At 45.1% G+C, this 23,013-nt stretch overlaps 1 protein-coding gene across 1 annotated transcript in view; it reads left to right on the forward strand.

Moving 5' to 3' along the window:
- The window catches only part of ncor1 (nuclear receptor corepressor 1), a 117,644-nt gene that overhangs the window by 71,793 nt on the left and 22,838 nt on the right, over positions 1-23,013 (forward strand). The window contains exons 15-24 of the mRNA XM_029691136.1: positions 6,726-6,856; positions 7,965-8,275; positions 12,564-12,647; positions 15,795-15,931; positions 16,249-16,339; positions 18,131-18,605; positions 19,391-19,517; positions 20,233-20,437; positions 21,241-21,402; positions 22,460-22,626. Coding sequence (XP_029546996.1) covers positions 6,726-6,856; positions 7,965-8,275; positions 12,564-12,647; positions 15,795-15,931; positions 16,249-16,339; positions 18,131-18,605; positions 19,391-19,517; positions 20,233-20,437; positions 21,241-21,402; positions 22,460-22,626 — 1,890 coding nt within the window. The remainder of the gene's footprint in view (positions 1-6,725; positions 6,857-7,964; positions 8,276-12,563; positions 12,648-15,794; positions 15,932-16,248; positions 16,340-18,130; positions 18,606-19,390; positions 19,518-20,232; positions 20,438-21,240; positions 21,403-22,459; positions 22,627-23,013) is intronic.

Consider the following 23,013-nt stretch of genomic DNA (forward strand, 5'->3'; position numbering starts at 1 on the left):
GCGGCCGGCTGCAACACAGCCCGGTATCGAACACGGATCTATAGTGATTCCTCTAGCACTGTGATGCAGTGCCTTAGAAGGCTGCGCCACTCAGGAGGCCCCTGTTCTTTTCTTATTACAGTTTGTTGATAAGTGTTTGATGCCCCATTAAAAACTCCCAGGTAGGAAAAGACTTGGGGTTCAGTCATTTCCTAACTCAAACAGCGCTAGTGAATCAGCTAAAAGCGAGCAGGGGGGAAATTAAAACTCTGAAAATATTCAGACCAGGTCAGGGGAAAAAAGCTCTGTAAAAACCTGGCGGACCACAGGGCTCCATTGAGTTCTGGAGAACATCTGTAGTGTGGAAGGCAGCACTGAAAGCACTTGAGCAGAATGGGGAGAGAAAGCAGGAAAGCCATTGTGGTGCGCAGATGGCCTCCAAAACAAGGACCTCCCTGACCCCACCAGGACTGCCCTAGTGTGGAGGAATAACTTTAATAGAGAACTGAAATGTTTTACATAGAGTGAAACAGGGAGGTAGCCTATAGATTTTTCTTGTTGCAAATGTGTTTTGTTTTGCTGAACACAACCCGTCTACTTGGCCAAGTGGTCTCTATGCTATGTTCTGTCTGTAGAGGGAGCCCACCCCCAATGTCATCTTCATGTAGTCAAACTCATCCTTTTCTTGTCCCTCCTTTTTAAATTCTCTCTCTCTCTGACTCTCTCTCTCTCTCTCTCTCTCTGACTCTCTCTCTCTCTCTCTCTGACTCTCTCTCTCTCTCTCTCTCTGACTCTCTCTCTCTCTCTCTCTGACTCTCTCTCTCTCTGACTCTCTCTCTCTCTCTCTGTCTCTCTCTCTCTCTCTGACTCTCTCTCTGACTCTCTCTCTCTCTCTGACTCTCTCTCTCTCTCTCTCTCTCACTCTCTCTCTCTGACTCTCTCTCTCTCTCTCTCTCTCTCTCTCTCTCACTCTCTCTCTCTGACTCACTCTCTCTCTCTCTGACTCTCTCTCTCTCTGACTCTCTCTCTCTCTGACTCTCTCTCTCTCGCTGACTCTCTCTCGCGCTCTCTGACTGTCTCTCTCTCGCTGACTCTCTCTCGCGCTCTCTGACTGTCTCTCACTCTGCTCTCTGCTGTCTCACTGACTCTCTCTCTCGCTGACTCTCTCTCTCTCTCTTGCTGACTCTCTAACTGTCTCTCACTCTGACTCTGACTCTCTCTCTCTGACTCTCTCTCTCTCTGACTTTCTGTCTCTCTCTGACTCTCTCTCTCTGACTCTCTCTCTCTGACTCTCTCTCTCCGACTCTCTCTGACTCTCTCTCTCTCTGACTCTCTCTCTCTGACTCTGTCTCTCTCTGACTTTCTGTCTCTCTCTGACTTTCTGTCTCTCTCTGACTCTCTCGCTCTGACACTCTCGCTCGCTCTGACTCTCTCTCTTGCTCGCTCTGACTCTCTCGCTCTCTCTGACTCTGCTACGCTCTGATTCATTCCGTCTGCTCACCATTGGGATTTTGACCTTCGTTAGCCCCATCTGGTACCAGCATGGGATGTTTGGTTTGGCATAGCCAGACTTGTTCCAGCACAGCACTTTCGTGGAACAGGCAGAGGGGGAAGGAGGGAGGGAGTTGGTGGTATCCCTTGCCAGCAATGATGATAAAGAATGTTTCTCTATTCTCAATCACTCTGCTGGACTTGTCTGACCCAGATCTGCATCTGACCCAGGAGTTCTGTTATCTAGTATCTACTGCTGTTAGTGAATGCATCAAAAAGGATTACCACAAAATGTGTATGCTTATGTGTTATGAACGTTCACTATGTGAAAAATATATGTTTAGACACACCTACTCATTCAAGGGTTTTTCTTAATTTTTTACTGTTTTGTACATTGTAGAATAATAGTGAAGACATCAAAACTATGAAATAACATATGGAATCATGTAGTAACGAAAAAAGTGTTAAACAAATCCAAATATGTTATTTGATATTCTTCAAAGTAGCCACCCTTTGCCTTGATGACAGCTTTGCACACTCTTGGCATTCGCTCGCTCGCTCTCTCGCTATCTCCACGTACAGTTGAAGTTGGAAGTTTACATACACTTAGGTTGGAGTCATTAAAACTCGTTTTTCAACCACTCCACAAATTTCTTGTTAACAAACTATAGTTTTGGCAAGTTGGTAAGGACATCTACTTTGTACATGACCCAAGTAATTTTCCAACAAGTGTTTACAGTCAGATTATTTAACTTATAATTCACTGTATCACAATTCCAGTGTGTCAGAAGTTTACATACACTAAAATGATTGTGCCTTTAAACTGCTTTGAAAATTCCAGAAAATGTCATGACTTTAGAAGCTTCTGATAGCCTAATTGACATAACTTGAGTCAATTGGAAGTGTACATGTGGATGTATTTCAAGGCCTATCTTCAAACTCAGTGCCTCTTTGCTTGACATCATGGGAAAATCAAAATAAATCTGGTTCATCATTGGATCTGGGACCATGCAGCCGTCCTACCGCTTGGGAAGGAGACGCGTTTTGTCTCCTAGAGATGAACGTACTTTGGTGCGAAAAGTGCAAATCAATCCCAGAACAACCGCAAAGGACCTTGTGAAGATGCTGGGGGAAACAAGTACAAAAGTATCTATATCCATAGTAAAGTTAGTCCTATATCGACGTAACCTACTAACCAACTACTTCTCTGATAGAGTTCAGTGTGTCAAATCGGAGAGTCTGTTGTCTGGACCTCTGGCAGTCTCTATGGGGGTGCCACAGGGTTCAATTCTTGGGCCGACTCTATTCTCTGAATACATCAATGATGTCGCTCTTGCTGCTGGAGAGTCTCTGATCCGACTTCTACGCAGATGACACCATTCTGTATACTTCTGGCCCTTCTTTGGACACTGTGTTAACAACCCTCCAGACGAGCTTCAATGCCATACAACTCTCCTTCCGTGGCCTCCAACTGCTCTTAAATACAAGTAAAACTAAATGCATGCTCTTCAACCGATCGCTGCCTGCACCTGCCCGCCCGTCCAGCATCACTACTCTGGACGGTTCTGACTTAGAATATGTGGACAACTACAAATGCCTAGGTGTCTGGTTGGACTGTAAACTCTCCTTCCAGACTCACATCAAACATCTCCAATCCAAAGTTAAATCTAGAATTGGCTTCCTATTTCGCAACAAAGCATCCTTCACTCATGCTGCCAAACATACCCTCGTAAAACTGACCATCCTACCGATCCTTGACTTCGGCGACGTCATTTACAAAATAGCCTCCAATACCCTACTCAATAAATTGGATGCAGTCTATCACAGTGCCATCCGTTTTGTCACCAAAGCCCCATATACTACCCACGACTGCGACCTGTACACTCTTGTTGGCTGGCCCTCGCTTCATACTCATCGCCAAACCCACTGGCTCCAGGTCATCTACAAGACCCTGCTAGGTAAAGTCCCCCCTTATCTCAGCTCGCTGGTCACCATAGCAGCACCCACCTGTAGCACGCACTCCAGCAGGTATATCTCACTGGTCACCCCCAAAGCCAACACCTCCTTCGGCCGCCTCTCCTTCCAGTTCTCTGCTGCCAATGATTGGAACGAACTACAAAAATCTCTAAAACTGGAAACACTTATCTCCCTCACTAGCTTTAAGCACCAGCTGTCAAAGCAGCTCACAGATTACTGCACCTGTACATAGCCCATCTATAATTTAGCCCAAACAACTACCCCTTCCCCTACTGTATTTATTTATTTATTTAGCTCCTTTGCACCCCATTATTTATATTTCTACTTTGCACTTTCTTCCACTGCAAATCTACCATTCCAGTGTTTTATTTGCTATATTGTATGTACTTCGCCACCATGGCCTTTTTTTGCCTTTACCTCCCTTATCTCACCTCCTTTGCTCACATTGTATATAGACTTATTTTTCTACTGTATTATTGACTGTATGTTTGTTTTACTCCATGTGTAACTCTGTGTTGTTGTATGTGTCAAACTGCTTTGCTTTATCTTGGCCAGGTCTCAATTGTAAATGAGAACTTGTTCTCAACTTGCCTACCTGGTTAAATAAAGGTTAAATAAAACCTGAAAGGCCGCTCAGCAAGGAAGAAGCCACTGCTCCAAAACCTACATAAAAAATCCAGACTATGGTTTGCAATGGCACATGGAGACAAAGATTGTACTTTTTGGAGAAATATCCTCTGGTCTGATGAAACAAAAATAGAACTGTTCGGCCATAATGACCATTGTTATGTTTGGAGGAAAATGGGGGAGGCTTGCAAGCCAAAGAACACCATCCCAACCATGAAGCACGGCGGTGACGGCGTCATGTTGTGGGGGTTCTTTGCTGCAGGAGGGACTGGTGCACTTCACAAAACATCTCAAGACATCAGTCAGGAAGTTAAAGCTTGGTCGCAAATGGGTCTTCCAAATGGACAATGACCCCAAGCATACTTCCAAAGGTGTGGCAAAATGGCTTAAGGTCAACAAAGTCAAGGTATTGGAGTGGCCATCAGAAAGCCCTGACCTTAATCCTATAGAAAATTTGTGGGCAGAACTGAAAAAGCATGTGTGAGCAAGGAGGCCTACAAACCTGACTCAGTTACACCAGCGCTGTCAGGAGGAATGGGCCAAAATTCACCCAACTTATTGTGGGAAGCTTGTGGAAGGCTACCTGAAACGTTTGACCCAAGTTAAACAATTTAAAGGCAATGCTACCAAATACTAATTGAGTGTATGTAATCTTCTGACCCACTGGGAATGTGATGAAAGAAATAAAAGCTGAAATAAATCATTCTCTGTACTATTATTCTGACATTTCACATTCTTAAAATAAAGTGGTGATCCTAACTGACCTAAGACAGGGGATTTTTACTAGGATTAAATGTCAGGAATCTTGAAACACCTTAGCCAAATACATTTAAACTCAGTTTATGTACATTTCCGACACACACATATATATATATATATATATATATAGCTGAAGTGGAGAAGACCGGTTAAAGAAGGATTTTTAAGCCTTGGGACATGGGTTCTGTATGTGCTCCATTCAGAGGGTGAATGGGCAAAACATGCCAGGCGTACCATGTTGTCAAGATCTGCAATGCTGCCGGGTTTTTCACGCTCAACAGTTTCCTGTGTGTATCAAGAATGGTCCACCACCATTCTTGGTGGACCAGATTTGGAGTCAACATGGGCATCACTGTGAATGCTTTAGACACCTTGTTGAGTCCATGCCCTGACAAATTCAGGCTGTTCTGAGGGCAAAAAAGGGGGGTGCAACTCACTATTGGGATGTTGTTCCTAATGTTTAGTATAGTATTTATAAATACAACATTTAAGAGCCTTCTCATCGGTGTATCAGTGTTGACTTTTGTAGCCAAAAGTTACATTGATTGGTGTCTGCAAAAGAAAAGCGTGGTTTGTACAGCATCTGCATTCATACTGTAGGCTAACGTGATTACTAGTTATCATGGGAAATCGTAATGACTTGAATGATTGAGTACATGAACTCGGCTTTCGCTTAGTCAGGTCGTGTTAGGGTGGTTATGGGTTCAGGACCAGGACACCCTCTCACTCACCCAATCTATTTCACTGTAATTCTCTTAATTTAGTCATCATGTGAGGCATTCGATTTTTTACACAGGCTGACTTCAGGAGGAACAATGGCCTGTATTGTACTTATGATGTTTGTATGTGTATCATGATCCTGTGAACACCCTCTCCATGTGAAGATCATCAATGGAGATCATAGTCATAATCTTATCTACACTGGGTGCATGACCAGGCTGTTAAACTCCACTTTCCCTCTCTGGTTCCCTTTCTTCTCTTATCTGGTTAGCTAGCTTTGAGGAAATTGGACTGCCCTGATGCCGGGGGGAATAACCCTAGGGAAGTTAGACTTATCACATTATGACATTGTACTGTTGTTCACTTAGTGGGGCAGTCCGTCTGCTCTCGCTTTAGTCTGAAGAATTAAGCAGCAGACCACTCCAGTGTCTTTCACAGTGAACCTTTTAGCGTCTTTCACAGTGAACCTTTGGCGTCTTTCACAGTGAACTTTTAGCATCGGTGGTAGGCTGGGCTGTTGCTGCAACAGTAAATGTAGGTGGATGGACAGATGGACTTAACTGCTGTTTGATTTGTAGCTTCCCTTGGCTGGAGAGTGCATTAATAGGCCATGAAATGGTATATCATGTCTGAAATGAACCATAGGTCGTTCTAAGATTTATGTTATGATTTTATAGGACAGTCAGTGTATTGCTTTGATATTTTGTTGACACTGTCAATGCCTGTTATTTTTCCTTCTGAATCCTTCCTTTCCTACAGGGTATTATTCTAGCCCACCACTATTGTGTTGTTGCCTTAAAAGGGATGTGGGTCATGGCGTGCTGTTTTAGCTATGTGCCTCATTAGCCCCACTCAGTCAGTCACTAAATAGGAATTCAAACACGGGCAGTTTTTATTTTTTTATATATTTTTTTTCAAAACTAGACGTGAATTAGCAATGGGCTGCGTTGAGGTTTTGTTGTAAACTTTCTGGCCCAGATTGAACTCCGAGGTGCTATGCGTCATCATGATGACTTTGCATAGACTAGAGTGTTCTCTGTGACATCATGAAAGTTGAGCAGAGTTATCATATAGGGAGATTCTCTCAAGAGTTGGCAGGTATATATTTACCAATTGAAAATACATTTAACTATAATGTGTATATCCTTGTGCTCTATTTTTTTTTCTTCTAGCAAATAACACGACCCTCACAAGAAGACAAGTCTGACGACAAAATCGAAGAGGAGAAATCGGAGAAGTCAGAGAAAAAAGAGGACGAGCAGAATAAGGAAGAGGAAGAGAAAGATGAAAAGGAGGACTCCAGGTGAATTTTGAATAGCTGTGTGTGTGCGTATACACTTGCTCATGGGTTTCCCACAGGTACTGCTGTTAGTCCTAGCTAGATTCAGCCTCGGCCTGACCCCCCATTGACACTTTGAGGGAGAATTTCTACCTCCCAGTAAATTGTAGCTTTCAGTTGAGGCAACAGGAATTCTGGAGCCTTGTTGCAGGGATCATCATCCCTCTTAGATGTAATGTAAATCAGGCCAGAGCGAGACTGAGCTAGAGGGGGAGAGACTGAGAGGGAGCGAACCACTGCCCTTCTCTGGCGTGATGGCCAGGCTGAGCATAACACCCACCGACGGACTGCTTTCAATGTTCCGCCTATCCTGCAGTTTGAAAAACCATAAAACCAAGGCAGAAAGGCAGAATGGTATTTGAAATGCTCCCTCAAGGCCTAAATGGAAATCAGACCTTGTCTACTGACTCTGCTCTTCTAGGAAGGAAGGTACTCCTCCCTCTGACCTGGCCTGTGTTTACTTCTTGCTTACGAACACTCTCTGGCCCTTTCTCAATTTGTCTTTCCTTGATTACTTGTGTCCTGCTCTCCCTCGGACGTTCTCCTCCGATTAATTTTGAGATGGATAAAGGATGAAAGGAAAGGCGAATTGAGAAAGAGCTGACTCTGAGAGGGGAGGAGAGCGTGGCGGCCATCTTGGCCCCATAACACTAAGCCATTAGCCAGATGACTTCCTGCCTGTTTACGCAGCTGGATCCGTGGGCAGCAGTTAGTCATGACTTGTGTCCTAACCAACCACCAAATGAGAGGCAGCCTCGTTGCAAGTGCCTGTAAAACAAACCTGCTAATGAAAATTGACTTTTAAATCCAGTTGATGGGACTCTGCAAATGGCTTTTTCCTAAGCGTTCTTCTGTGCAAAACAATAGGCTTGTACAGTTTCTGGAAATGTCCATTGGATAGGAGTTGAGTAGAATATAAATCAAAATGTGCCTAAAAATGTATAACAGTACTGTCATTCATGCTTTTAAACTGCAGAATCCCCTTGACCCACAGTGGTAATTATGTGTTATTGATGCTATGCTACCAGCCATGCTATGGTGAGGTAAAACCTTTTGCCCCCATCTCATTCAGGGACATCGGCAAAGACAAAGACAAGTGTGACGGTGGGGAAGACGAGGACGGAAAGGAGCAGAGCACGCCGCGCGGCAGAAAGACCGCCAACAGCCAGGGCCTGCGCAAGGGAAGGATCACCACGCGCTCCATGGCCAATGAGGCTGCCTCCGTGGCGACCGAGGAGCCACTACCGCCGGCCTCCGCCCCTGAGCCTGCCCTGCCTGCAGAGTCTCCTCAGCCCCCCAAAGCTGAGCCTACTACACAGAAGGCCATTAGAGAGCCCACCAAAACTGCACCAGGTGGAGCTCCCATGGACCCTAACAGAGGAGGTAAGCACCTCAGCCATTCTACACATTTTTTACCATCCCCTCTAATTATATATATTTTTTTTTTTACAAAGGTGCATCTCAAACAGATAAAGGAGGAAGAGACTTTTACACTTACTAGGGTGGTTTACTGGTTTTGTGGTATTTGCGTCCACTCGAGGTATTGAACCTCGGCTATGGAGGTATGAACAAGTGTGTGTGTGTGTGTGTGTGTGTGTGGCGCTTGGAGTCTCCAACAGGTCGATCGCCAGCTACAAGTAGCTTGCAGGCCTCCTATGCGTAGCTCGCCAAACAATTCTGAAAGTATGACAGTGCAACTGTCATAAACAAATCTCTCAAGTTACCAAGGAGGCGCGAGGGGTCGGCAGGGGGGCGCACACGGTAGAATGCACAAGGTGTACATTTCTAAATTGGATAGTGCAATCAGTTCTTCTTGTCATGTTAGTTGCATACCTTAGAGAGCTATTTATAACTTGTCAGAAATGTCCAGAACAACTAGCCCATGTCAGCTAAAGCTTTTTGTTTGTCCTTTTTTAAGCCCATATATATTGTTGTAATTTTTTTTGTCACTCAAATATCACATGAATACATATTAGACATGGTAAAGCGTATAGAATTGCAAGAAAAGTTGCTTTAAAACTCCAAAAGATTATTTGCTCCCCATGACAAACTGTGTAGAATTACAGGAAATTCACTTTAAACATGCTACATTCTCTCCACCAACAAGAGGTGTGTGAATAGTTTGTCAGGAACAGTGCTTGTGCCCATAGAAATAGACGTTGGGGGGGGTGCGCGGGGTGTGCAGGATGTTCCCCAATGCTGGAAGACAGGCCTGAGTGAAAACGTTTGTGAACCCCTGTGCTAAATGACTAAAATGTAAATGTCATGCCACTGAGCTTCAAGAAAAACACCACCACGCTTCACACACACACCTGATAGGATATGCACTTGCTTGCCTGGCAAAAACTGGGGTCTGTTCAGATATACATTTTATTGTTTAGAACTACTAAGATGGTCTGGTTAAATAAGGAATCAGCTCTATTCATTACATTTCTATCTGCAATTTCATCTCGTTGAATACCTACCAGGTTCAGGTTGTTGTTATTGTTGTTTTTGCTCCTCAACACAATACCTCCGATCTCTCGCTTGTATAACCCAGCCAGAGGGCTCAGTCTGAGTCGAGCGTATACCCTAGCCATCATCACCATGACAATAGAGTGTGGCGTCTAGGATGGACACGTTGACATGGCTCCTCTCAGCTGTACCTCAGCCTAGTCCTTGTGCTGCTCTGAAAGCTTCTTATGATGTATGTGTGCTGAATGTCAGACAGTCTGTTCTAGCCTCCCACTCTGTATTTATAAATCTATGTCTATGTCTGAAATGGCACCCTTATTCTATACAGTGCACTACTTTTGACCCGAGCCCTATGGGCCCTAATGTCCCTATGTTGTGTTCTACTATTGACCAGAGCCCTATGGGCCCTTATTCCCTATGTCGTGTTCTACTGTTGACCATAGCCCTATGGGCCCTTATTCCCTATGTAGTGTTCTACTATTGACCAGAGCCCTATGGGCCCTTATTCCCTATGTCGTGTTCTACTATTGACCATAGCCCTATGGGCCCTTATTCCCTATGTCGTGTTCTACTATTGACCAGAGCCCTATGGGCCCTTATTCCCTATGTCGTGTTCTACTATTGACCATAGCCCTATGGGCCCTTATTCCCTATGTAGTGTTCTACTATTGACCAGAGCCCTATGGGCCCTTATTCCCTATGTAGTGTTCTATTATTGACCATAGCCCTATGGGCCCTTATTCCCTATGTCGTGTTCTACTATTGACCAGAGCCCTATGGGCCGGGTCAAAAGCAGACCATTATATAGGGAATGGGGGGGCCATTTCGGTCTCACCATATCTCTTCAAAGAGCAGGGCAAGATTAATGACCTGACCACCTCCCTGGATCTTAACAGGCATGTTGGGGGAACGGGGTAATGCCGGGTGGATTAGGCGAACATGTGAGTTGAATGTGCCATGGGACGGAAGTAGCGATTCAGCTATCATTCGCTGAGTAGATTTAACAGACTATGTATGGCCCTAGACCGTTCGCTAGCAGCCGTCTTGGCGTGGATCTCCTCGAGAGAAAGAAAAGTCCTATGTCAGGGGTTCATACTGCAGCAACAGTGCCTTCAGAAAGTATTCACACCCCTTAACTTTTTCAAAATGTTGTTTTTACAAAGTGGGATTAAAATGGATTTAATTGTAAAAAAAATTGTCAACAATCTACACAAAATACTCGAATGTCAAAGTGGAAGAGAAATTCTAGCATTTGTAAAACATTTATGAAAAAGAAAACACTATCTTGATTAGATATGTATCAATCCCCTGAGTCAATACATGTTAGAATCACCATTGCCAAAAATGACAGCTGTGAGTCTGTCTAGGTAAGTCTTTAAGCTCTTTCCACACCTGGATTGTGCAACATATGCCCATTTATTATTTTTAAAATTATTTTCAATTGGTAGTTGACCATTGCTAGACAACCATTTTGCCATAGATTTTCTAGTAGATTGTAACTGTAATTGTAACTAACTCAGGAACATTCAGTCTTCTGGGTTAGCAACTCCAGTGAAGATTTGGCTTTGTGTTTTAGGTTATTGTCCTGCTGAAAGGTGAATTCCGGTTTAAAGCAGACTGAACCAGGTTTTCCTTCAGGATTTTGCCCATGCTTAGCACAATTCAGTTTTTCCTTTTTTTTTCTTCCTGAAAGACTCCCCAGTCCTTAACGATTACAAGCATGTCCATTACGCGATGCAGCCGCCACTATGCTTGAACATTATGGAGAGTGGTATCCAGTAATGTGTTGTAACGTTTGGGGCAAATCCAAAACACTTTGTATTCAGGACTAAAAGGACAATTTTTTGGGGCTGTATTACTTTAGTGCCTTATTGCAAACAGGATGCATGTTTATGAATATTTGTTCTGTACAGGCTTCCTTCTTTTCACTCTGTCAATTAGGTTAGTATTGTGGAGTAACTACGATGTTGTTGATCCATCCTCAGTTTTCTCCTATCACAGCCATTAAACTCTGTTTTAAAGTCACCTCATGGTGATATCCTTGAGCGGTTTCCTTCCTCTCCGGCAACTGAGTTAGGAAGAACGCCTGTAACTTTGTAGTGACTGGGTGTATTGGTACACCATCCAAAGTGTAATTAAACATTTCACCATTCTCAAAGGGATATTCATAGTCTGCTTTTGAATTTTTACCCGTCTATCAATAGATGCCCTTTGCGAGGAATTGGAAAACCTCCCTGGTCTTTGTGGTTGAATATGTGTAAGAAATTCACTGCTCGACTGAGGGACCTTAAAGAATTGTATGTGTGGGGTACAGAGATGAGGTAGTCATTCAGAAATCATGTTACACTTATTGCACACAGTGAGTCCACTTTTTTAGGCTTGCCATGACAAAGGGGATGAATACTTATTAACTCAAGACATTTCAGCTTTTAATTTTTTAATTAATTTGTAAAAATGTGTAAAAACTTAATTCTACTTTGATATTATGGGGTATTGTATGTAGGCCAGTGACAATCTCAATTTAATCAATTTTAAGTGCAAGCTGTAACGCAACAAACACAACAGAATGTGGAAAAAGTTTACGCAATCTCTATGGGTCCCATGGAGTAGTGGGCCAGGGTTCACTCTCTCTCTCAGCCCCAGCTTCCATCAGCCCATCCTCCCTTATTGAGTGTGTTGTTCTGTGAATTTGGCTGTGGGTGAAGGGGAGGTAGGGGTCAGTGTGGACAGGCTGATACTGAGAGAGACGTGTGTTTGTGGTTAATGGATATGTGGCAGTGTGGCAGTGAGAGGAGTGGTTACTTAGTCAGTCTGTCTGTCTCTGTTGTCGGGATGTTCTCTCCGTCTGTCTGTTTGTCTTTGTCCAAGGCCGTTTCCCAAAGAGGTTGGAGGGTGGGAGGTGCGTCTCTCTACTTCTATGCTGTCTGGAGCCAGATCAGCTGACACGGGGCCCTCCCCTTGTGAAGGAAAGAGGGAGGGACAGGAGGAGGGGGTCGTTCTAGTTGTGAGGGAGATAGCGAAAGAGCAAGAGAACACGAGAAAGGGAGAGGGAAAGAGAGAGAGTGTGAGGTGCAGGCCTCAGCAGCGAGCCTCTGAATGTAAACAGATTATTTGATTAGCAGCAGTGAGAAGGAGACTGCTGAGAAGCGGACCGAGCTCCACTGTACTATCTCTGTGGGCTAATATGGAGCTTTCTGTTCTCTCTCTGTGACTTTAGCACTAGGAACTGCTGCCGCCGCGAACATTGAAACCGGTGAGACTTCTCGCTGGACCGAGGAGGAGATGGAGGTTGCCAAAAAAGGTAGCGTTTCGTTTTTATTTCTTAATTTACCGTTTCTCTCCTTCCCTCGCGTTCTTTCACTCTCAACCCTCTCTCTCTCTCGTTTGATCTCTCTCTATATCTCTCTTGCGCTCTCTCTCTAGTTTGATCTCTCTCTCTCTCCTCATCATTTGCTCCCATACAAGCTCTCACTCTCAGACACTCCCCTGGCTGGTGAAGACTTTAAGGGGGAAGCAGGATGGAGTTGTTTGAGCAATGATATTTTTTCTGGTATCTAACTGCAGTGGCTCTGCTCTGTGACAGAGCGTGACAGTTTGGGCTTCCTCTAAAGATCATATTATTCACAAAAACACAGTCAGGCTTCTGGATCAGGACTTATTTTGAAGTTGCTCTACAATTGAAGCCTTTTTTATCTAAAACAACTCCTTTTGAGATTGAGTGTTTCATTTCATGCATTTACTGAATGTGGACGCACCACAGCTCTTCAGCTTTCGCCAGTTGCGTCACACACTTGTCCATGTGTGGTTGACCCATAACCCCAACCCCCATCGGACCATAGCTACCTCCCAGCACTCTAGCTTTGTCAGTGTAGTCTATGGTGGAGGGGGAGAGAGAGAGAGACTTAAGTCTTCCGCATGCTTCGGATCGGCTGGCGCTTAGCCGAGTGAGTATGCTCACATACTCCCTTAATAACCCCCTATAGTCGATTTCCTAGGCCCCAAAGACATCTAATGAGCATAATAAAAAATAAAACATAAAAATCTGTACATTTTTAAGGTAGAGAGAGCATTTTTTTGCATCGGATGCATCTCAATCCACTGCATCTGTCGATGTCGCACTTCCGCATCTGCGGATGAAAGGTGGCAGAGCTAGAGCACTGTTTGTCAGACCATGAGACATCCCAAATATTGGTCTTCTCACTAAATCGTCTGTAGCGTCCGAACGATTTGGCCTACAAATATGGATGGATGTGAGACTCATTCTCACGATAGTGTTCCCCATTTTCCTCTATGACCCCCAGAAGCGCCTTCTGAAGCAGGTACAGCTAATCTGCCAACTTCTGTCTGTGGTGTCCGAATAGTTTGGGCCACACAGTAATATGACGCCCCTGTGGAAAGGTGAAAGGATGCCCACAAGCCTTGTCTGAAGGTCCCCCAGTACCAGTTTAAAAAAAAAAAAAAAAATTATGGAAGAATAATAATGGAGATGGTTTAGTGCCAAAAATAAAGGGTTAAATACATGTATAAAAAAAAAACATTTTTAAATATATATTTTTAAATCCCATATCTTTCTTATATTGCTCAGATACAGGACAGACATGTCTGTTGTTCCATGTAGTGAATCTGTTGTTCAATGCGTTCGTATGGGCTAATAGCAGTTAGGCCAAATTCAGTGTTTCATCAAATAATCTTTTTTTATATACTTCAAGGGGCCTTAAAATTCAATCAAATCGCTTAAATGATCCTTGGTGACCTTAAAACAATTCCATATGCTAGCTTAGGTTAAAAGACCTTCGCTTGGAAAACTTGAAAAAGGCGGCAATAGTACCCATCTTCAGACACTGTAGCCAATATACACTTCCTCAACATAGTCAAAATTAATCTAGGATAACTCAAGAAATATGTCGTTAATTTTGTCGTTTTTTGCCAAGGAGCTCTTAGTCGAGCAATTTTACATCTAACTAAGATGTTTGGTGCAGTATTTCTCGAGATTTTTTTATTTTTTATTATTATAATTTTTTTGCATAAACGATTAGCCTCTCGTTCAATGACAAACACTTCATTGAAGAATCCGTACTGTTGACTAATCTCTGAAGGGTTGTAGACTTTGGCTACAGAACTTAGGCTTGCCTTGAGAAAAGATTTAGTGTGCATGAACAGCCGGAAAAACCCTTGCTGAAGACGAGAAAGAACAAAGACGTCTCAAAATGTTGTCATAATATATGCACAAACTGTTCCGGATGGGAAGCATGGGACCGAGGGGGAGCTCTTAAAAGCTGACATATATTTGTTAGGAGCACTTTTATTAATTGGGCTGCCTGACGGAGACATGGTGTACATGACGTCTTTAGATTCTGGCACGGTGTTCTGCTTCATTTTCTTTTTTTCATTTTCAGCTTTGTGTATGTTGAGTTTACTGCTGGACGGGTCAGAGAGGGGCCTTCCCCCTCTTATTCTTAACTTTTTTTCTTAGATGTTTTTTCTGCTCCATCTTCATGTAAGCTGTTACAGGGTTTGGACATGTGAGGAGGGGGTTGGCTGATTTGGTCTTGGTGTGGTACTGCTGTGGTGGTGGTAGGCCACATGATGAGTACTAGGGATCAATCCAACTGCAACAAGTCATATTTGTGAACAACACAACTTAAGTTTTTTAAAATCCTTTTGAGGAAAGACACTACGATGACTACTGTAAAACTAAGTAAGGCATGTGAAGAGCTGTGTTTTAGGTTGGATGCATGATGCCAATGTTGCATACATGTAGTATAGGTGTATTATACAGTATATTTTCTCAATGGGCTAGTGTAGTTTGTTTATTCCTGAGGGGACTGTGAGGAACTATTACTAAATATCATACCAGATCATGAGACTGTTTTACAGTCAATGAGCCTGAAGTACTCCTCACCTGATACTTCCACACGGAAGTCTCTATACAAGTGACTCCAAACGTTTCAATAAATGTTCTGTCAAGAGTGTCCTCGTTCTCCTCATTCATTTAGATGGTATTGTAATTTGCCTTTGTCCTCCACTGGGCTCCAGTCTGAGGTGATTTGTCAAAGTGCCCGTGTCCTTTAGCTCAACGGTGCAGTGGAGAAAGGGGGAGGGAGGGAGGAGAGACACCCCAATGTCAAAGGTAATCTGCTGTCGGTCTTCCAGTCCAATGCACCTCTCTGAAAGCGCAGTCTGTCTGTCTTAAACAGTTTATTAAGACTTCATCAAAGCTGATTGTTTGATTAGATTAGTGCTGGTCAAGGTGGGGCAGAATTCCAGGCCATGGCAGCAAGGATCATTGGGGTGACTGTACAACTGGGCGTGTGAACAAGAGAGATCAGTAGTTAAGAGTTTTACCAGGTGAGGCGGTGTCACTCAGTAGGTTAATATTCAATGATTAGGCTAAATCTGGGTCAGTTTTAGGTTCAGATCCCAACCCAGTCTCTTTTCTCTCTGCCAGGCCTTGTGGAGCATGGGCGTAACTGGCCAGCCATTGCCAAGATGGTGGGCACCAAGAGCGAGGCTCAGTGCAAGAACTTCTACTTCAACTACAAGAGACGGCACAACCTGGACAACCTGCTCCAGCAACACAAGCAGGTACAGCAATACTCAACACAATTAAATATCATAGTTGTTTTAAAACAATTTGCAAAAATAAGCATATCTTGTCGTCGGGACAAGTCCAGGGAGTCCCTCCCTTTTTCAGTACATTTTCTTCAGTTTAGTGCCTAATGAATACACCCGGTTCAGGTACAATATGAAGTGGTTTGGTTTCTGTAATCTCTATATCAGAACATGTATGTCTGTCACCATCTTTAATCTATAAATGTTAAACTATGTTTAATGTATTTTCTGTATTACAAACGGACGGTGAAGTGGATGTACTCTGTTGTATAACGTTTGTGTTTCTTCAGGACACCCGGCGGGCACGGGGTGATCGGGACCCGTCTCAGAGCGAGAGCATGGCCTCAGCTGACGATGATGAAAACCCAGAGGATAGTGACGGTCAGTCAGAAAGATGACACACACATTGACACACACACCAGAGTCACACACACCATCCCTCTGTTTATCCAAACTCACAAACACGTGAATCCTCGCATTCAGACACACATACATACACTGTCTGCACAGCACAAATATACACACAATCATAGCTAAGAATTAGATTTGATTGGTTTTAATTTACATTTGATCTGAGAGAATGTTCAATCCAGTAGTGAATGTGAATGAGAGAAAGAGCAAGGGAAAAAGAGACGGAGTTACAGAAGCGTCTCTCTATGGAAGAGTGTAGAGATCTGTACTTCAGGAAGAGCCTCCTGAACTTTCTGTCTTGTGAGAATTACGTTTGAATTAATGGCAAAGGAGCCCCAGTATTTTCTCGCTACTGTCTGTAGTTTTAATGAAAGAGAAAAAGGGATCAAAAGGAGGAGGGAGAAAAGCGAGACATAAAAGATGTGAACTAATTCTGACTGCTGGGCCTGGGTTATGTAACTGTTCCTTGGCTTTAAAAAGTCAAGAAAGTGTGCTGCATGGAGCGCTGAGTGTTGCTCCACTCTTTTGATCTGCAGGGCCTCCCCGTCTCTCTCTCTTTCTCTCCTTTGCTCTCTTACGCTTTCTCTTTACCCCTCTCCCACTCTCTCTCTCTTCCTATCCCTTCTCCCCCCACTCCATCTCTCCACAACTCTCTGCTCTCTATCCATCACCCTTTCTCTCTTTCTCCCTCTCCTCTGCCTCTCTTTTACATTTTAGTCATTTAGCAGACGCTCTTATCCAGAGCGACTTACAGTCGTGAATGCATACATTTCATACATATCGTACATTTTCTTCTCCGTACTGGTCCCCCATGGGACCCCCCGTCCCTCCACTCCACTCTCTCTCTCTCACTCTCTCCACTCCTAAAAGTCCTAAAATGCCCTTGTATCGGCTGCCGTAACAGGGCAGAAAGAGCCTGTTTTGAATATTCACATTATGGTGATAGGTTAATGAGTGTGAGGCCAGATTAACTGTGGGACTTTCTATTTCGTCCTGGCTGTAAATGTGGTCATGACTTCCATTGTTTAGGAGAGCCTTCTCTCCCCGGGTTTATCACAGACCTATCACTCACTGACTGTAGCTCTTGGCCATCTCTCTCACCCCCTCTTTCTGCTCCCTTCTTTCCCTAACCCTCTCCCTCTTTCTCTCTTTTGGAGTGGAGCCCATCTCCCTCCAGGTTTTGTCTGTGATAAAGTGAAGTGGTTTAATTGAGCTTAGCCCCTCACCTGACAGGGAGGTAGGAGAGGCTTTCCCTACCCTTGCAGTCTCTCTCTCTCTGCCCCTCCGGAGGACGACCAACTATGCAACATGCTCCAAGGCAGGTGGTGTAGGCCTGGGGTAGGCAGGAGGTGGAGGAAGGGTTGCTTGTTGGCTGGTTGGTTGGCGTGTGTGTGTGGGGGTGTTGCTATCTGTTATGTTTAGTCGTGTCACTGAGTCACTGGATGTCATAATGCTTGGGTCATGTCAGTTTGAAAGATTGCCTTATCTGGTTCCAGTCTGCCAGATAGTTATAAAGTTCTGTCTACACTACAGGAGGTCACTATATTATGTGTTGTTGTTCCTGATGCTCTCATTGTCTCCCAAGGAAACCCAAACTGTCCTCAAGGCCTTGGTTAGTTGGTGTAACTGCCTGCAGATTGGAGAGGGTCACTTGGTTGGGCATAGCCAGGAATGCTGAGGGAAGGGGACTGAAGCTTTGTCTTTACGTTTATCTTGGCATCGACACGTTTTTTTTTTACATTTAATTTTTTATTCATACAGGTGGAGAGAACAGCTCAGACACAGAAAGCGCCCCGTCCCCGTCCCAGGCGGACCCCTCCAAGGCCGGAGGAGAGTCCCAGAGGGGAGACATTGCTGGAGGGTCAGAGAGCCAGCGGTCTGATCAGGACCAGGCCAGCGATAGAAAGGGCCAGGATCCGTCCTACGGGGAGCTGAGGGTCAAGCTGGAGAAGAGCCCGGACGGAGAGTCCAGAGACCCTGACTCTCAGGAGGATCAGGACAGGGAGAGGGCCCGGGCGGCCTACGAGGGCCAGGTGCACCCCAAGTGCGAGCCCCAGGAGGTGGACATGAAGCCCGGGGGTACTGAGGTACAGGTGAAGGTGGAGCCTGACTCGGCTAAGGAGAAGGGGGACAATGGGGAGAGAGAGGAGCAGAGAGAGGGGCACCACTCAGACAATGACTCCAGCGCCACCTGCAGTGCAGATGAGGATGTGGACGCTGAGCCCGAGAGACAGAGGTGGGTCAGGGTGGTCATCATGGGGATTAAGGACTCTTGTTTCAGCTATTTGGATGAATTATTAAGGTTGTAAATCGTTGATATTATTAGTGGTAATTGAATCGCTTCATACAGGACTCCTTTATCCTAACTCCTGTAATCATTACCTCGACTCTTTCTGATCAGTGTGTCTCACCGTGTGTCTCACCATCTCTCTCTTCTCCTGTTTCCCCCTCTCTCCTGTTTCCCCCTCTCTCCTGTTTCCCCCTCTCTCCTGTTTCCCCCTCCTCTCCTGTTTCCCCCTCTCTCCTGTTTCCCCCTCTCTCCTGTTTCCCCCTCTTCTCCTGTTTCCCCCTCTCTCCTGTTTCCCCCTCTCTCCTGTTTCCCCCTCTCTCCTGTTTCCCCCTCTCTCCTGTTTCCCCCTCTCTCCTGTTTCCCCCTCTCTCCTGTTTCCCCCTCTCTCCTGTTTCCCCCTCTCTCCTGTTTCCCCCTCTCTCCTGTTTCCCCCTCTCTCCTGTTTCCCCCTCTCTCCTGTTTCCCCCTCTCTCCTGTTTCCCCCCTCTCTCCTGTTTCCCCCTCTTCTCCTGTTTCCCCCTCTTCTCCTGTTTCCCCCTCTTCTCCTGTTTCCCCCTCTTCTCCTGTTTCCCCCTCTTCTCCTGTTTCCCCCTCTTCTCCTGTTTCCCCCTCTCTCCTGTTTCCCCCTCTCTCCTGTTTCCCCCTCTCTCCTGTTTCCCCCTCTCTCCTGTTTCCCCCTCTCTCCTGTTTCCCCCTCTCTCCTGTTTCCCCCTCTTCTCCTGTGTCCTCAGGATTTTCTCTAGTATGGACAAGCCTTCGCTGCTCAGCCCTCCCGGCTCAGTGCTGATGTCCACGGCCAAGCAGGCCCACCTCAACATGCAGCAGCTCCAGCAGCGCACCGCTGCCATCCCGCCCATGGTCAGTCACTATAGCAACCCACACTTTTCTATGATCAGATATGCCCATTCGGAGAGGCAGGCATACGGAGGCAGGCAACAGGGTGAAAGCATGTCTTGTTTAGACCAACCTACCCGTCAAGTGAGTCCATCATCCCCCGCACTTTTCCAACCAACCTGTAAATCAATCAATTCTATTAATGGATTCTTCTAATTCCATTGAAATGTTAAATCAATCAGTTGATCAATGTGTTTGCAGGGATCTAAATCAATGAACTTGTGCCCATCTGTTGTCTACCGGTAGTCCAATCATGCTAATGTGCTGACACTGTCAAATTGTTTTCTGATGTCCCTTTATTTCCCTCTAATTGCTTCTTCTATGGAGCTTCTGTCTCTCCATTTCTTATGGGATGAAGTCAGACAAACTGGATCGCCTGTTTAAGCACTGGGGCAGAGATATGTGTGCAAAACACAAAAGCAATCCAATCTAACAACTGTTTGTCATTTTTTACATTTCATTCATCTAATAATGTACTTTACCCTTTCTCCGGGGATGGTTTAAAGGCAGGTGTTAGACTATTCTTCTCATTCTGAAGTCCAATCAACATCTACTTCTAGATTGTAGATAGGACTTCAGGGTTAGAGGACAATGCATCAGCTGCTCACTTTACTTGTACAGAGCTTGTCCCCCTCCAGTCTTCCTCACAGGGGCGTCTCTCCTCACCCTCCTCCTGTAGGTGGGTCCTTTCAGCACTGGCGGGATGCCCATGGGAGCTCCCCTCAGTGGCTTTGCCATGTTCCAGCACCAGATCAAGGCGGTGCACGAGTCGGCCCACGCGGAGGATAAGCAGAGACAGGACCAGGCCGACCCCGAGCACAGCAGACAACCTCCCAACTGCCCGCGCTTCACTACCCACAGCCCCACTGTTCTGGACAGGGAGGGTAAGAGAGAGGACACACACACATACACACTGGTATCCCCCCTCCAAGCCCCTACCTACCTGAGCCTCTCAACCAACAGCAGCCTATTTATAGCCTATGCATTTTTCAGTCCCATTCGCTTTCGTTCAGCGTCAAAAAAGGAAAGAGGAGAGCGAGCCGGTTCAGACTGCTGAACCAGAACAAGAACAAGATGTTAGCTGACCCCATTTTACACGTAATGCGAACATGAAAGCTAAAAGCTCTGATAGGGAAAGCTTGTTTTTCCTGAAATGCCTCTGGGAGAAGAGAGGGATTCTGTGGTCGACTTTTGAAGGAGCATGACTTGAGCGTGTCAGAGCAGGACAGTTAGTTCCCCCAGGCAGACAGACAGACAGACAGAGAAGTGGCTCCTATTTTTAAAGGTAGAGTCATTCAGCCACAAAGGACACATTTGCTTACCCTGTTTCGGAGTCTGAATGGTATATTTTGTGTGAAGGGGGGGAAGTGCGTGATTAGGCACCCAAAGCTTTTATCACCTTTTTTAAGAGCTAAAAAGGTTTTTGGGTAGTCCCGCAATGCGATATTTGAAGATGCTTGGAAATCGCAGTTCGTGTTAGAGCAGTAAGGCAGGCTGATGGGCTTTTTTTTGTGTGTGTGTGAAAACTGTGAATCTGTGCCAAGACCCTATTATTTTGTTGATTTGAAATGTATAATAAAATCGTCTCGGGTTGTGTTTCATCTTCTGATTGTTCATCTATTTGTGTGCGACATTTATCTTGTGACAGTGTTTTCATTCATATGTCTCTGTTCTGTGTTGTGTTTAGGTAAGCCCTTCCCCTACATGCCTTATGATATGAAGATGGCTCTGGAGCAGGAGGCCCAGTCTGGTCGGCCAGGCTCTCCCTACAGGCTCTCTCCCAGGGACATGAGCAAGGCCTCTCCTCAGCCCAACGACCCCAACGCCTCCCGCTACAGCGTGCCTCCAGGTAACCGCCGTCTGCTCTGTCCTCCCCCATGTGGCCTTAGCTCTACCGTTTAGCTAGCTTGCTCCCATACTGTTTGTGCTGTTGCCAACTCTTTTTCCATTGGCTAAAGCTCTTACAGTACAGTTGGCCTTATTTTTTCCAACCCCCCCCCTTCTCTTTCCCGATTCTCTGTGAGTAGATTAAGCTGTTCTGTAACTGGCCTTAAAATACTGTCTGTCCCTATCATGAATGAATGTTAATATTACTTACACACACACACACAGAGCCTGGCTGCAGTAAGGCTTTATCAGTATTCCGTCATGGACTAGCTTGTTTCCTTATCTCTGTGTGAGCTGCCAGGATGCTGACGTCTGTGCCTGCTGTAGGTACTCTCCCAGACAAATTTAAATGTTTGATTTTGTAAAGTGCAGGGGCACTGAGGGCGGGCAGACTGTCGGGAGGAAGGGAGCGGGGGTTGCTTCCTCAAGGCAGGTCACTCCCGGTCACCGTGACTCACTAACAGGGTAGAACTCAGACGAGCCAGATATCGCTCCCTGAGGCTGTTCCCACAGATGTACAGACAGACAGGAGGCAGGGAGGTTACATCAGGTTTAGGTCGGCTTCAGCCTTTTAACTCTAGCTACCAGACTCACTGTACTGTGTTTACTTCACTGTTTACTTCACTGTTTACTTCAGTCTGGGAAATCTGCCTCAATGTTATCACCATGCACTCAGATAGGCTGTTGGTAAGAGTAGTGAATGATGCACTGGCTGAGAATGAGAAACAATTTAGCCTGAATTTAGTTGCAGTACTGTACAGTGACTGATCTGTGGAAACTGCAGGAAATGGTACAATCATTTTTCTTTGAGAATGTCCATAATAGGTATAAATAGATTTTTTGGGGGGGTTGCAAAAATGTTAAATGCTTTAACTTTTCAGTGCCTCTGGATTTTCTTTTCCTGACACACTTTTTTTGTGTTTTCTCTTCCCTTCTTCACCGTATCCTAGACAAGGCTCATGCTAAATAATCATATGATCGATGGTGTCACTTTTGAACTTGTATTGTTTTTCTCCTAGTGCTCCAGCCAGCTCCCAACCAGGTGGTCCAGAGCCTGCCTGATGGAGTCCGCGTGACTTTCTCCAGACACAGCCGACCTGCCAACATTCCATCTCCTCCTCCACTCATTCCAACCTCCAAACCCACAGACAAGCCTTCCTTTATCCAGGGCGGCTCCATCTCCCAGGTAAGACCCGTATCCCTCAGGTGAGGGTTCAGATCCAGCCAGCCCCCTGGTTAGGCCCACACAGGTGGGCACCCAGAGCAGGTGTGGCTGAAGTGTTTTGTATGTTCTATTTGGTGAAATAATACATTTTTTTATGTTCTCTCTTTCTCAATCAGTCATACTCTAACAGTATTTGTTGTGTGATAATTATTTAATAAGAAACCTATAAGGCTATTTGCCTTTGTAGCAGACCGTCTTCTGTATTTAGTAACGTTTACTAGCCAATATGCCAAAGAGCAAACTTTGGTTCACATCTGTTGGATCCACCTTTATTTGTGTACATTGCACTTTCCCTGTATTTCTCTGCTGTATAATTCCCGAGAAAGTTTTAAGGTTTTCAGAATCCTG

Source organism: Salmo trutta, chromosome 15 (assembly GCF_901001165.1).
Source record: "Salmo trutta chromosome 15, fSalTru1.1, whole genome shotgun sequence".
Classification (NCBI taxonomy): Eukaryota; Metazoa; Chordata; class Actinopteri; order Salmoniformes; family Salmonidae; genus Salmo; species Salmo trutta.